The sequence below is a fragment of the Daktulosphaira vitifoliae genome, unplaced genomic scaffold (genome assembly GCF_025091365.1).
Source record: "Daktulosphaira vitifoliae isolate Bord-2020 unplaced genomic scaffold, ASM2509136v1 Scaffold_1, whole genome shotgun sequence".
Lineage (NCBI taxonomy): Eukaryota > Metazoa > Arthropoda > Insecta > Hemiptera > Phylloxeridae > Daktulosphaira > Daktulosphaira vitifoliae.
Genome location: NW_026099572.1, coordinates 36889982 through 36903532, shown reverse-complemented (window position 1 = coordinate 36903532; position 13551 = coordinate 36889982). Strand labels below are relative to the sequence as shown.

Below are 13551 nucleotides of genomic sequence, written 5' to 3'. Positions count from 1 at the left end.
ATATGTAGTCCTTTACTCGTGATATATATTTATAATTCTTTTTTCTTAAGAACTTAAAAAAAATTTAAGTGCTTGATGCTAAATTTTTGAGAAAATAATTTAAAATAATATGATCTAAACTGGTCTACAAGGAATTTTCATCAGTGACAAAAATTACTTTTTCTAAACCTAAAATATTAGCTCTGATTTTTAAACTGCAATTAGATTTTTTCTATCACCTCTAATTTTTAAGTTTATAACTAATTAGCCATAAAACAAATTTTTACATTTTTGTAAATAATAACCAAAAAAATCTAGGTTAAAATGAAATACAACAAGACATCAGGAAATAAAATCATTGAGGGTACGAATATTAGTATATTATAGAATGTATAAGATATGAAATAGAATTATAAGATATAACTCTAGAGATTATAATTTTGAATAATTCAATTTTAGAATGTATTTGAACGCCAATTTATAGGAATAATTATTTTATTAAAATTATTTATTTTAATATTAATACATAAAAGTTATGACAAATTTAAGTAAAAATATTAACTTAATAAAACCATTTTTTTGAAGACATATTTTGAGCGTATTTTGAGATATTTATCTAAACTTCTAAAATTTAGAGATTTTTTCCTTGTTATAATAACAGTACAAAATTGAAACTGAAAAGAAAATGTGCGAAAAGACAATTTCATACTAAATTTTTTTGGAAGAGAGACCCGAACTTTTTTTTCATAACTTTGGAAAACGTACATAATTTTAAAAAAAATTGAGTACAAAAATATCATGTTTTTTATATGTGGCTGCCATTTGTATAAAGAAGATAGTTCATCGAGACATATTTTTTTTTAACTTATAGAACGTAACATAAGCATTAATTTAACGCATATTTAAAATATGTAGTATTTCTGAAATATTTTCAAAAGTTAAGTTGAAAATATTATCATTTTGTCAAAAGTTGCTATTTTGAATACTTCCTGTGGTTAAAATAAAAAATAAAAAGGAAATACCTAAGGTATTTATATAATTTTTTTTTTTTTTTAATTATTCATTTTAAAAAAAGTAATGGTAGTTTTAAGAAAAATAAGTATAAAAAATGACGAAATTTACTGATTTTATAAATTGTATTTCTTAAGGGAATTTCACCATTTAGAGAAAATTTTCTATTTTTGAGAGAAATTTCTTCAACTAAATACAATTTGTGATATTTTGACGTATTGTTGAGAAAAATGGGTCCAACAAAATCTGAGAAAAAGTAATGATAGATGCAAAAAATTAATAATAAAAATATCATAGTAAAAATGATACCTTCTCAGCTTGGCATCGAAGCAAAAAATAAAAGAACTTGTGTTTTTAGTATGAAAAACATCAAAATCAGTAAAACAGGGAATAAGTCTTTATTGAGAAACAATACAATTTTTAATGGTGTGTTTGCTGGTAGTCGCACTCACGAGTGGTAGACAATCACCACATTTAATTTATAAAATGTTTATCAATACGTAAAAATTATAATTTAGAAAGGCTCCAGTACAGTAGAGCTATTGTAGGCTTTTGTTAAGAGTATAATAACAGGTAAACAAATTGGTAATTAGGTAGATGTAGTAAATTACATAGTAATTTAAAAAATAATCACAACATAGATTTAAATTTACCACCCGTATTGTCTTACACTAAGGTGTTATAATGATAGATCCCAATAGAAAACACCAAAAAAAAATAAAATTTACGGCCGCACTCCTATAATTAATTGAAATATCCAAACTGGCCGTCTTAACAAGGCGAAGGGAGACACTCAAGGCATCCGTTACAAAATTCTTAACCCATGTTGAAGGTAAGGGCGTAGAGCCAATACAGAAAAAATCAGGTGCGAAATATCAGAGGAAGTATAGAAAGAAAATAATAAGGTACAAACGGCAATTAATAGATTTAGCAACAGTAAGGTTTTAGTGTAGACACATGTAAGGGCTATCCTCTTGTAGTTGTGGTTACTGGCGAATCAGTAGCTAATTACGGCAATTATTGGACACGTTAAATGGCAGCATGAATGCATTAACAGCCCTCAACCAAAGGCAAGTGAATGTTAACACATATTTTAATTACAAATTTAGACAGGGGTACGTTAAAGGAATGGGAAAAGAAATCTTAATAATTCTTTAATTATAAAAGGTGTTCAGTAAGTAACGAAACGCGTTTCTATTGTTCTCATTGTTTATAACAAATGACCTGTTTCCTTAATTACTGAACACTCTGTATATTTAGATGTTGAACTAAATATTTCAAAACGGGCAGTATATTCAGTACACATTGTATACATTACGGGACGCATATTATTACACTACGGATTAGTAACAATTACTATTTTGAAACTAATTTTAGTTTCGATGCGAAGCTGAGAAGGTATTGGTTTTACTAAGATGTGTTTTTTTTTTTTTTTTTGTCTGTTACCACTTTTTCTCAGCTCTCACCAAACCAATTTCTTTCAATGATACGTCAAAAGATCACAAATTGTATCTAGTCAAAGACATTACCCTCAAAAATTGAAAAAAATGCCCTCGTTCCCCGTAAATGGGGGAAACCTCCAAAAAAATTACAAATTTAAAAATCGCTAATTTTCGAAATTTTTTCAATTTTTTTTACTTAAAAGTACCATAACTTTTTCATAAATGAACATATCAATATAATTCTTTTTTATATAAATGTGTAATATTATTACCTTTTGTTTGGTATATTTTTTTCATAAATTTAACCCTTTACCTGCTCACAGGGGGGGATTTAAAATGACCACTTTTTCAAAAAAAATTAACTTTTTCAACTTAACTTTTGAAAATGTTCCGGAAGGTCTGACACTTTTATATATATCTTAAATTAAAGCTAATGTAATATACTTTATAATTGTAAAAAAAAATTTCGGACTTTATTTTATCTTCATGGTGAAAACAGACATTAAACTTAATAAAAAGAAATACGATTTTTGTAAAAAAATTCTTTTTTATATTTTTAACTTTATAATGCTATAACTCTTTGAAAGATGTATGGATCAATATAATTCTTTTTTTTGTAGATGCATCATGTCTTTACCTATCATTTGGTATATTTTTTTTATAAATCTGACTTTTTACCTGCCTACAGGGGGGGATACAAAGTGACAACTTTTTCACAAAAAATTGACTTTTTCAACTTAAATTTTGAAAGTGTTCCGGAAAGTCTGACACTTTTATATATATCTTAAATTAAAGCTAATGTAATATACTTTATCATGGAAAAAAAAAATTTCGGACTTTATTTTATCTTCAAGGTGAAAATGGCTACCAAATGCTATTATTGTGTGAAAATTCTCAATTTTATTTTTTACATTTTTAACATTATAATGCTATAACTTATTGAAAAGTGTATTGATCAATATAATTTTTTTATGGGAAATACTATTTTTTAATAATCCCTTTTTCATTCGACATACTTTATCTTAATCAGGATATTAATAAGAAACTAGCAGTTTATGAAGCTTTTGGAATAACTCACCAATTTTTTAAAATTAAACACTATCTAAAGATTTGCATCGAAGCGTTTTTTTTTGATAGTGATTTTAATCACTGTCAGATATCATTATACTTGATCCAACTATGCCACGTCACCACTGTGCCGCGACCCCCCTGTGCTGAGTTTTTTTTCTTTTGACTTCGAAAATCATAAAGATCCAATTATCAAAAATTGTCAGTACATGTTGGGAATGATAATCATTATGATGTCTATGATTCCCCACATACAATTTTCTAATTATTAACTTACATTTTTTGTTTATATTTAAAGTACACAAAATTTTAGTTCGAATAGTTTTACACTATGAGTTGAAAATAATTTACAATAGTTATATTGTAAATTATATAAATTTGTAATTATTCTTATAATTTTCACATACATTATTTTTGAATATATAAAGTAGTTATTTTCCTAATTATTTTTATGTACTGTATCTTTTTTTTTCAGAAAATCGAAGAATTCTATATATATATATTATATTATGGAAAAAACATAAAAAAAAAAGTCTAATACAAAATCATATCAATAATTACAAAGTCAATTTTTTATTTTTACTTGTAAAAAAAAACTATATAAATTCAAAACCTTCAAATTTCAGATCAGAAACTTTGGTTTCAGGGTAAAGAATTTTTCCATCAATATTAAATGCGGTAATGAAAGTTCCAGTAGTTTCTCCAACCTCTTCGGACTTGATGGCAGCAATTACTTGATCATTTGTTTCAGGAACAAACTTAAAACTGGCAAAACCATGAGATGGCACAATTTCTCCAATTTTTACGGCCTAAAAAATAATTAATTATTTTTAAATAAGTTTTATAATCGATATTTAGTTAATAATGAGTATTACGAAATAAAAACGATATTTTTTTAACTTCGATTTTTATAAAATGATATCAATGAATGATGCAATATAACTGACTGACCTTAACGTCGCTAAAATCAGCTGTGGCTGAAATAAGGTAGTTGGTCCCTTTTTTTTCATCATCCTTATAATTGTATTTTTCTGGGGATGCTTTTCTTGGAAGGAAGAAGAATTTTTTGTGAATATCACTCCACACAGCAGCTTCATGAGTCATGTATCCTGGGTATTTAATGCCAGCAGCCGCACGTACTTTAACATAATTATCAGTCCAGTCGACATGTTTTACTGATCCTTCTGCATTAATTATTTTAATCCACATTGCTAAATTACTTACACCATTTTTAGTGTCCAATTCCCTACCATGAGTTCCTACGTAAAGTTTCGAGTCTTTAACAGTAGCCCATTCATTTTTAAAGCCTAAATCAAAATCGTTTCAAAATTAAGTTCAACAAAATTTAACTCGTTAAAAATTCAATTTCCTTTTTCCTTTATAAAAAAAAGTAGCATTTTCTATATTTCTATTCTTACCAGATACACTACGTCCGTTTCCTTCGTTAACTATTACCCAAGGAATCAATGTATTTTCATTTTCAACGACATAAATAATTCCAGTTTTGTCATCAATCGTTAACAATTTACCATCGAATGTAACCAATTCCGATAACTCCAATCCACGATCTTTAATGGCAAAGTTTGATGTAAATCTGCTATCATCTCCTTTATCCCATTTGAATTCGACTTTTTGTCCAGCTTTCTTGAATTTTAAGTATCCTTTTTTTAAATAACTGATCCAGGTTAGAGCTTCTTTCGAGCTTTTAGAGTCTGAATCTAAATCAGCGATTAAAGCAATACGGTATTCGATGGAACCATCAGCTCCTTTAATAGGAGAAGTCAGTGGATAAGTTGTGTTGATTTCTTCTATTCGATTACAAATAGAACTTGGTTTTTCAGTTGGTGCACCAAATACAGTTTGTCGGGAAATAACTGTTATAAGCACTAAACTTGTTAATAAACTAGCCATCTGTAACATTAAAATCTTAAATAATTAAATCAAAACTTAAAATTTTGAACCAATATTATTTTTTGTTTGTAAAATTTTGGATTGTATTGAAGTAAATAATTTCCAAAGAATTTTTAATTATTATTAATTCTTTGGGAAGATATTTTAATTTAAAAAATAAATAATCTCTTAAAAAACATTAAATATTAAATAATATTTCACAAACTTAATAAAATATGTCTAATTTTTATATAAATTATATATTTAGGATACCATACTATTTTAACAGTAATACTGTATAATTAATTATACAAAATTAGCAATATTATAATTAGCTTACATTTTTTTTGTTATTAATGAATTGTGTCTATTTAAAAATAATTTATGAGTCGTACAATTGTCAATTAAAAAAATGAAAAATATTAATATTCTAATTACTCAATGTAAATCAACTTCAATATAATTAAAAACATAATATTTTACTGATGTTATATCAATTAAATAATGAAAATTAATTGAAGTTACATACGTCTTCCCTTTATTGCAAATTTAAATTTTACAGATTTTCCAATTAGTGTACTTACCATGTCAACAGATCATCAAATATATACTAAATCAAATTTTAGCACAGTTTGATTTATATATAAATTCCATATCTCTATCATATGATATATCTAATTAATTACACTAAGAATTTTTAAACTAATTAATTAAAAGATTATAGCTTATATGTGGAAAACGTACTTTGCATCTTGTTTAGTATTATATTATAAGCATATAAGATGAATATAAAAATAATTATATTCCTATTTGTAAAATTTATACATAGAAAAATTTTGAATTAAAATAATTTAAATATTAATTACAAAATTTTATATTATTATCTCAATAAGAAACATTATTTGAAAACAGTAATGGAAAAACGTAAAATATTTTACTACTTTTCATACAATTGATAGTCTTAAAAAAAAAAAACGAAAATTGTCCGCCTTATCTTAAAAATTTAATTGTTAACTTCTCTTGAAGTTGTACAATTTAATATGAATAAAATCGAAGTTTTCCAAATATGTTTGTATGAAAAGACATATTGAAATTACAACCTGAAATTATTATTTCATTGCATTATCATCGGGATATATTTAAAAAGTTTACTGATAAATATCACTTTTTACTAAGAATAAGAAAATTATAATTATATACTTAAGAATATATAGTTTTGTAAAAAAAATTGTTTTGAGCAATTGTATATTAGTTGTCTCCTAAAAACGGGGACCTTTAATAAGGTTGTAATTTATATAAACAAACATTTTTAAAACAGTAGGAAATTTAGTTAGCTACGCAAGTAAAAATATTCAATAAATTAAAACAGAAAATAATTTGGTGAATAACCATGTAATAAAAGAAATAAAAATATAATTTTGAGTTGACACAAACTAGCACGTGAAAACAAAAAGCTTTCTATTTTTAGGAATATTAGAAAAATAAGCGGAAGATAAAAATGGATATTTAAGCTTGTTTAAATTTTCAAATTAATTTTTCTTTGTTTGGTATGAAGGTATTGGTAAAAAATTCAAAATAAAATTACATCATTTTTATAGTTATCTATTTCATATCTCTGATTGACAATACTGCGCTCTGTGCACAGTTGTCAAACTGGATTATTTTATATTATGACTCCAAAATACAGTTAAGTAAATCGTGTGTTCAACATTATTTTAGATATTAATTTTATAATATTTTATTGTTAAAAAATATGGATTCAATGTGTAACAATATAAATATAGTATGGCTTATATCTTATCGAAAATTTTCCAAAAAATTATAAAGAATGAAGAAAAAACTTTTAGGTCCCAGCGTAACGTCAGAACGTTCAGATCGTCAACGTTCTGAACCAACTGAAGCTGCACGCGCAGAGAGCTACGTGCGTCAGTTTATGATGTTTAGGGACTGGATATTGTAACTTATGTACAGTTTTTAAGATATGCTGATACGCGGTAATATTCAAGTCTCCCCTATAGCTAGACAAGATAAATGTCTATAATACAGAGCTGACATAATAAAATTGATCAACCAATAGTTATAGTAAATGAATCATATCAAATAATTTAAATTAAAAATAGAATAAAAACTTATTTCCTTTAAAAAATTTATGGGAACCATATGAGTCTGTTTTATAATTTCCAAATAAAAAAATATCATTAAGGCCAAAAAAAGTACTGTTGAACTAGTCTATTAAATATATAATTCTAAAATTTACCAAAAGATTTCGAGTAAAAATCATTTACCTTTGTTAATTAAAGAATATTATGTTTTTATTAAACAAATTATTAAAAACACTTAATTTATAAGACAGTTTAAATCTTATATTTTCTACAAGCCAATCAGTAAAAAGTATAAAACTGGATAAATAGTGATTATTTTCTATTTTGTCGTAATATTTTATAGTAAATATTAGAGATCTTAATAAATATATTAAATTTTATTATTTTTCAGATTATTTAGATAACTAGTTGCCCTATTTTTCCTCATAGGTTTCTCAGAGAATTTTTTTTATCATGCAACACCTATAAAATATAATGTCGGCGCCACTATGTATCACCAGTTTTGCACTGTGATATCTCTCAAATTTAACACCTTGGTATACATGAAAGTACATCGCATTTTTTTATTATTATAATCATCTATTTAGACATTATATCAATCATAATGTCTAAATGTATCCAATGCTTTATCTATACAAAAAAACACTTGTAAAAACTAAGAGTCATTTGATACAGTGCTTATTTTAAAAGAATTAGTTAAAAATTTTAATTACAACTAAAATTATTAATTGACTAATGAAATACTATCTGTTAAATTTTAAAGTATAACTATATTATGTTTCAAAAAATACTTCAATTAAAAGATTATACCACAATATGTCATAACAATTGATATCTCTTTTAAAAACTTATAGATTAGTTAAAAGTTACACTTAAGAACAAAAAAAGTTAATTCATCATTTTGTTTGTAACTTAAAAAGCGAAAAATTGAATCGGTAACTTATAATTTCACATATTTCTAAATAATTGGTACTTTTCATACTATTATAAACAAGCGTGAAGTAACGTCAAAAAAATATATAATGACATAGTAAGTTCAATTTTTACTTAATTGCAATTTAAGACTTTTAATAGATCTTATGGCTTAAGAAAATAATTCCACAATTGTATTTATATTTTTAAATTTTCGTACAAACAATTTTTTTTATACGTAATTAACAGATTAAATTACAAAAGTGAATGAAACAATTGTAATATATTAATTTAATACAATTTATTTTTTATCATGAAACATTTATTGTTGCAAGATTAAAAAATAATTAAATAACCTTCAATTTGATGTTGAAAAACAAAATCGATTTTATGTATTTACAGCGTATTTTATTCACATTACATTTATATTTGTGTGATAACATAAAGCTATTCCATTGAAAATAGTTTCAATAGTTTTCATATATAGAGTAGTCACTAAGTAAGGAAACGAATCTCTATTTTTTTTATTATTTGTAACAACTGACCTGTTTCCTTACTTACTAAATACTCTGTATAAAAAATTGACTATTACCTTACTTTTAAACATAATGTATAAAAGGTTTTCACTTGTTACAAATTATAATACTACTTATAAATACATTTCCGTTAAATATAAATAATTCAAAAATTAAATTGAACTTAGGGAGACTATGGAAAATTTAAAAATTTATATTCTGTATTAAACCTGCAGTTCATATAATGGAAACTGAGCGAATGGCGCCAACCTAAAGAGAATTCGTAATAAAAGGTTTACCGATAAAAATTAAATATTAATTTATATCTTCACATATCATGTGCTCTATTATGCCTTCATTTTTCCAATGGAATATTAGGAGTATCTCTTCACAGCCTACAAACTTAATAAAAAAAAAGCTAATATTTTATCTAATCATAAATGTTTGTTTGCCTTTATATCCAAAACGTGGCTATTGTCCAATCGCCAATTTTCTCTTCCTCATATTATACCTCAAGGTGGTATAATTAGCTTGGACACTCTTCTATTAATCTTGAACTGTCTATGGACTAATTACCTTATACCATCCACCTGGAGAAATATACATGTCATTCCTATCATTAAACCTAATACATGCTAGCCTGCTTTTCGACCTATTACCCTGCAAGGGGGCTTTTTATGTCGGCCTATAACAACAACATGGTTTGCCACTTGAATAACAATTAGCTATAGTAGAAAGGATCAACATCACCTAAGCGAGTAGTCACACCTATCAGATATGATTACCGGACCATAGGTGAAATTTAATTTTAAGTTAGTTAAAAGTATAATCTAAGTTAATATGTCGTTATATGTAAAACATACCGTAGGCCGTGTCTAGATTAAGGAACATGGATAAAATACACGCGAGTAATTAAGTTACTCGCGCAATAAAATAAATATTACAGTTAAAATTAATAAGGAAATTTAATTTAATTGTTAAAAAAGAAAATTAAGTTAAACATGTACAAATTACGAATGTATCAAAAATCATGTATTCAAATAAAGGCAACAAAAATAAAATTAAATATTTAAATAAAAAAAACAAATAATATTACAAATATCACGGAAAGTATTGAAACACATCCATTAACGTTAATCGGAAATTAATGAAAAAACTCTTCCTCTTCTCTATATAAAATAGAAGAATTTATAAAAAAAATTGTTTAAATTGGTCTCATCATTATTTAATGAAAAATTAGGAGTAGTATGCTTAAAAAATCACTTTCTATATATTTTTAATGAAGTATTTAATATATGAATGAAATGAAAAATTAATTATAATGAAAATTTTTTATGAATTTCTATCATTGTGCCTATCGCAGTTAATACAAAGATTAATACAGTGACAACATGTTCCCAAATTTGTTATTAACACCTCTAATGATTTTTAACTTCGTATTATTCTGTCTGTTTAATAGTCGTATGACTATTATGCATTTATATATTATATAAAAATGTTCAAATGATTCGGTTAAATATTTTCTTTGTATTGTATGATTCAATATAAATTTACTTATACTAACATGGAACTGTTTATAATGAAAAGGATTTAACTAGATTTTTAAAAAAATTATATTGGATCATTTGAAGTTTATAAATGAAACTAGGTAAAGATTAGTTGATTAAAGTGAGGGTGTAGTCGAGCCAGTAACAATGTCATGAACCGTGACAGATTCGAGGTTTGCTCACGAATGTCACTGTTTGCCGAGCAAGGGATCACTTTAGAAATAGAACCGTCACCGTTCTTTTCAGTAACTACCAAATAATCAGTTAAATAGAATTCATGGTTAAAAATTTTCCTCTTTTGAAGAGATCACATGACTTAACGGATCGCTTAAATATTATAAATATTATAAATATAATAATTGTTTTTATAATATATAAATTAACAAAAGTATTGTAGATAACAAGTTTTATTTTCTAGATATAATTTATATTAAGTTTATATGAATTCAAAACCTTCAAATTTCAGATCAGAAACTTTGGTTTCGGGGTAAAGAATTTTTCCATCAATATTAAATGCGGTAATGAAAGTTCCAGTAGTTTCTCCAACCTCTTCGGACTTGATGGCAGCAATTACTTGATCATTTGTATCAGGAACAAACTTAAAACTGGCGTAACCATGAGATGGTACAATTTCTCCAATTTTAACGGACTAAAAAATTAAAAAATTAATTTGTAATATATTTTCTTATGAATTTAAAAATTAAAATACATTTAATAAAATCTGACAGTAGTTAAAATCACTGTTAAAAAAAAAACAGTTTGATTAATTTTTTCTTCGTTAATTAATTATAGTATTAGTTATGATGTTTATATTTTAACTTGTCATAAACTAATGTTAGCTATAATATTTTTATTAGAAAAGGTATCCTCTTCCTATTAATATTTGGATGGACATTAAAAACTGCGAAAATCCACCACGAATTAACTCTCTAATTGGCAGAGATCCTGTGGTACTACAACATTATTTATCCCAATATATATTTGCCTCCTCAATATAAATATTTACAAATTTATTTATTTAAAATTATTGTGAATATATAATAAGTAGGTGAAATTTCGTTGAAGAAACTGAAATACTTAGTTGGGTCTTAAAACTAGTTTTTTACCGTACAAATTTCCGATAGAAGATCTCCTAGAAGACATTAAAATGAAGGTTAAAAGTGTTGATTTTATTAATCAAGACTAAGCAAGAAGGGAGTGTTTAAATTTTCTGCAAAAAAATTCTGTAATTTGTTTAAGTTTGAACTTACTTTAATATCTTTAAAGTCAGCTGTAGCTGAAATAAGGTAGTTGGTCCCTTTTTTTTCATCATCCTTAAAATTGTATTTTTCTGGTGATGCTTTTCTTGGAAGGAAGAAGAATTTTTTGTGAATATCACTCCACACAGCAGCTTCATGAGTCATGTATCCTGGGTATTTAATGCCAGCAGCCGCACGTACTTTAACATAATTATCAGTCCAGTCGACGTGTTTTACTGATCCTTCTGCATTAATTATTTTAATCCACATTCCTGAATAATTTACACCATTTTTAGTATCCAATTCCCTTCCATGAGTTCCTACGTAAAGTTTCGAGTCTTTAACAGTAGCCCATTCATTTTTAAAGCCTAAATCAAAATCGTTTCAAAATTAAGTTCAACAAAATTTAACTCGTTAAAAATTCAATTTCCTTTTTCCTTTATAAAAAAAAGTAGCATTTTCTATATTTCTATTCTTACCAGATACACTACGTCCGTTTCCTTCGTTAACTATTACCCAAGGAATCAATGTATTTTCATTTTCAACGACATAGATAATTCCAGTTTTGTCATCAATCGTTAACAATTTACCATCAAATGTAACCAATTCCGATAACTCCAATCCACGATCTTTAATGGCAAAGTTTGATGTAAATCTGCTATCATCTCCTTTATCCCATTTGAATTCGACTTTTTGTCCAGCTTTCTTGAATTTTAAGTATCCTTTTTTTAAATAACTGATCCAGGTTAGAGCTTCTTTCGAGCTTTTAGAGTCTGAATCTAAATCAGCGATTAAAGCAATACGGTATTCGATGGAACCATCAGCTCCTTTAATAGGAGAAGTCAGTGGATAAGTTGTGTTGATTTCTTCTATTCGATTACAAATAGAACTTGGTTTTTCAACTTTGGTTGGTGCACCAAGTATCGTTTGAATGGAAATAACAACTAAAAGCAGTATGCCTAATAACCTAGTCATCTATATTAAAAACATTTTAATTAATTAAAATACAGCAATATGATATAAAGTTATTCATGTATAATTATTATAGTTTTACTTATATACATAATATACTAAAAACAAATTATAAAAATTTTGAATTTTAATAATTTAAATGTAAAATTTTGAAAATTATGAATTTTCTTTTATCAATTCAAATTAGCGAATTGAGAAAACCTCTTATTAAAATTACATTAAGATAATTTTATTTGTGTACTTTAAATTCCCCGAAGAAACTCTTTATTGTGTCAAATGAGAACTAAATAAAATATAATGAAATCTGCTTTATATAGAAAAATCATATAATAACTTATCGTTTTATAAAATATTATTTAAAATAATATTATAACTATTTTACTATCATATATGAAATATATAATTATTATGTATAATAATTATAATAACCCAGTTATTAAATGAAATCCAATAATTATTTATTTATTTTGTATTAAAAATAGCTATATAGATAATAGTTAATAATTGAAAATGTACTTTGCATTATCAACGTTTTTAATATATCAACAAAGTTTTGTTTTTAATCTGCATATCATATTTATTTTCTTAATTGGTTATTTAGATACTTCATGTTGCAAAATTTGTTTTTCTCATTTGAAAAATTAACGATTCTTGTATCCAAAAACTAATAAGTCACAAAAACGTCATTTGGCGTAGGATGCTATTAAAATTTTTAATGTGATTTGGCTATCCAGAAAAATTTATTAAATGAATATTAATTTTTGGGTTTTGGCTACAGAATGTATACTTAAATTATGATTAAATCGATATGATTTTTCAGATTTCCAAAAAAAAATTTTTTTCGCTTGNATATTTCATATTGGAAATACAAAAAA

General features: G+C 25.4%; 2 protein-coding genes across 3 annotated transcripts; both read right to left on the bottom strand.

Moving 5' to 3' along the window:
- Positions 1 to 4050: 4050 nt before the first annotated feature.
- On the bottom strand, positions 4051 to 6030 carry LOC126904088 (soluble calcium-activated nucleotidase 1-like). The gene is made up of 4 exons (XM_050682806.1): positions 5975 to 6030; positions 4919 to 5411; positions 4452 to 4807; positions 4051 to 4309 (listed from the first exon to the last, which is right to left on the bottom strand). Exons 1-4 carry the CDS (start codon positions 5975 to 5977, stop codon positions 4097 to 4099), a joined length of 1065 nt encoding a protein of 354 aa, XP_050538763.1. The 5' UTR covers positions 5978 to 6030; the 3' UTR covers positions 4051 to 4096.
- LOC126904093 (soluble calcium-activated nucleotidase 1-like) lies at positions 4051 to 13036 on the bottom strand. Of its 2 annotated transcripts, XM_050682825.1 has the most exons (5): positions 12918 to 13036; positions 12184 to 12679; positions 11717 to 12072; positions 10920 to 11115; positions 4051 to 4113 (listed from the first exon to the last, which is right to left on the bottom strand). In XM_050682825.1, exons 2-5 carry the CDS (start codon positions 12677 to 12679, stop codon positions 4097 to 4099), a joined length of 1065 nt encoding a protein of 354 aa, XP_050538782.1. In that variant the 5' UTR covers positions 12918 to 13036; the 3' UTR covers positions 4051 to 4096. The 2 variants fall into 2 exon arrangements, with proteins under 2 accessions (XP_050538782.1, XP_050538775.1); XM_050682818.1 differs by lacking the exon at positions 4051 to 4113 and having other exon boundaries at positions 10856 to 11115.
- Positions 13037 to 13551: the final 515 nt, after the last annotated feature.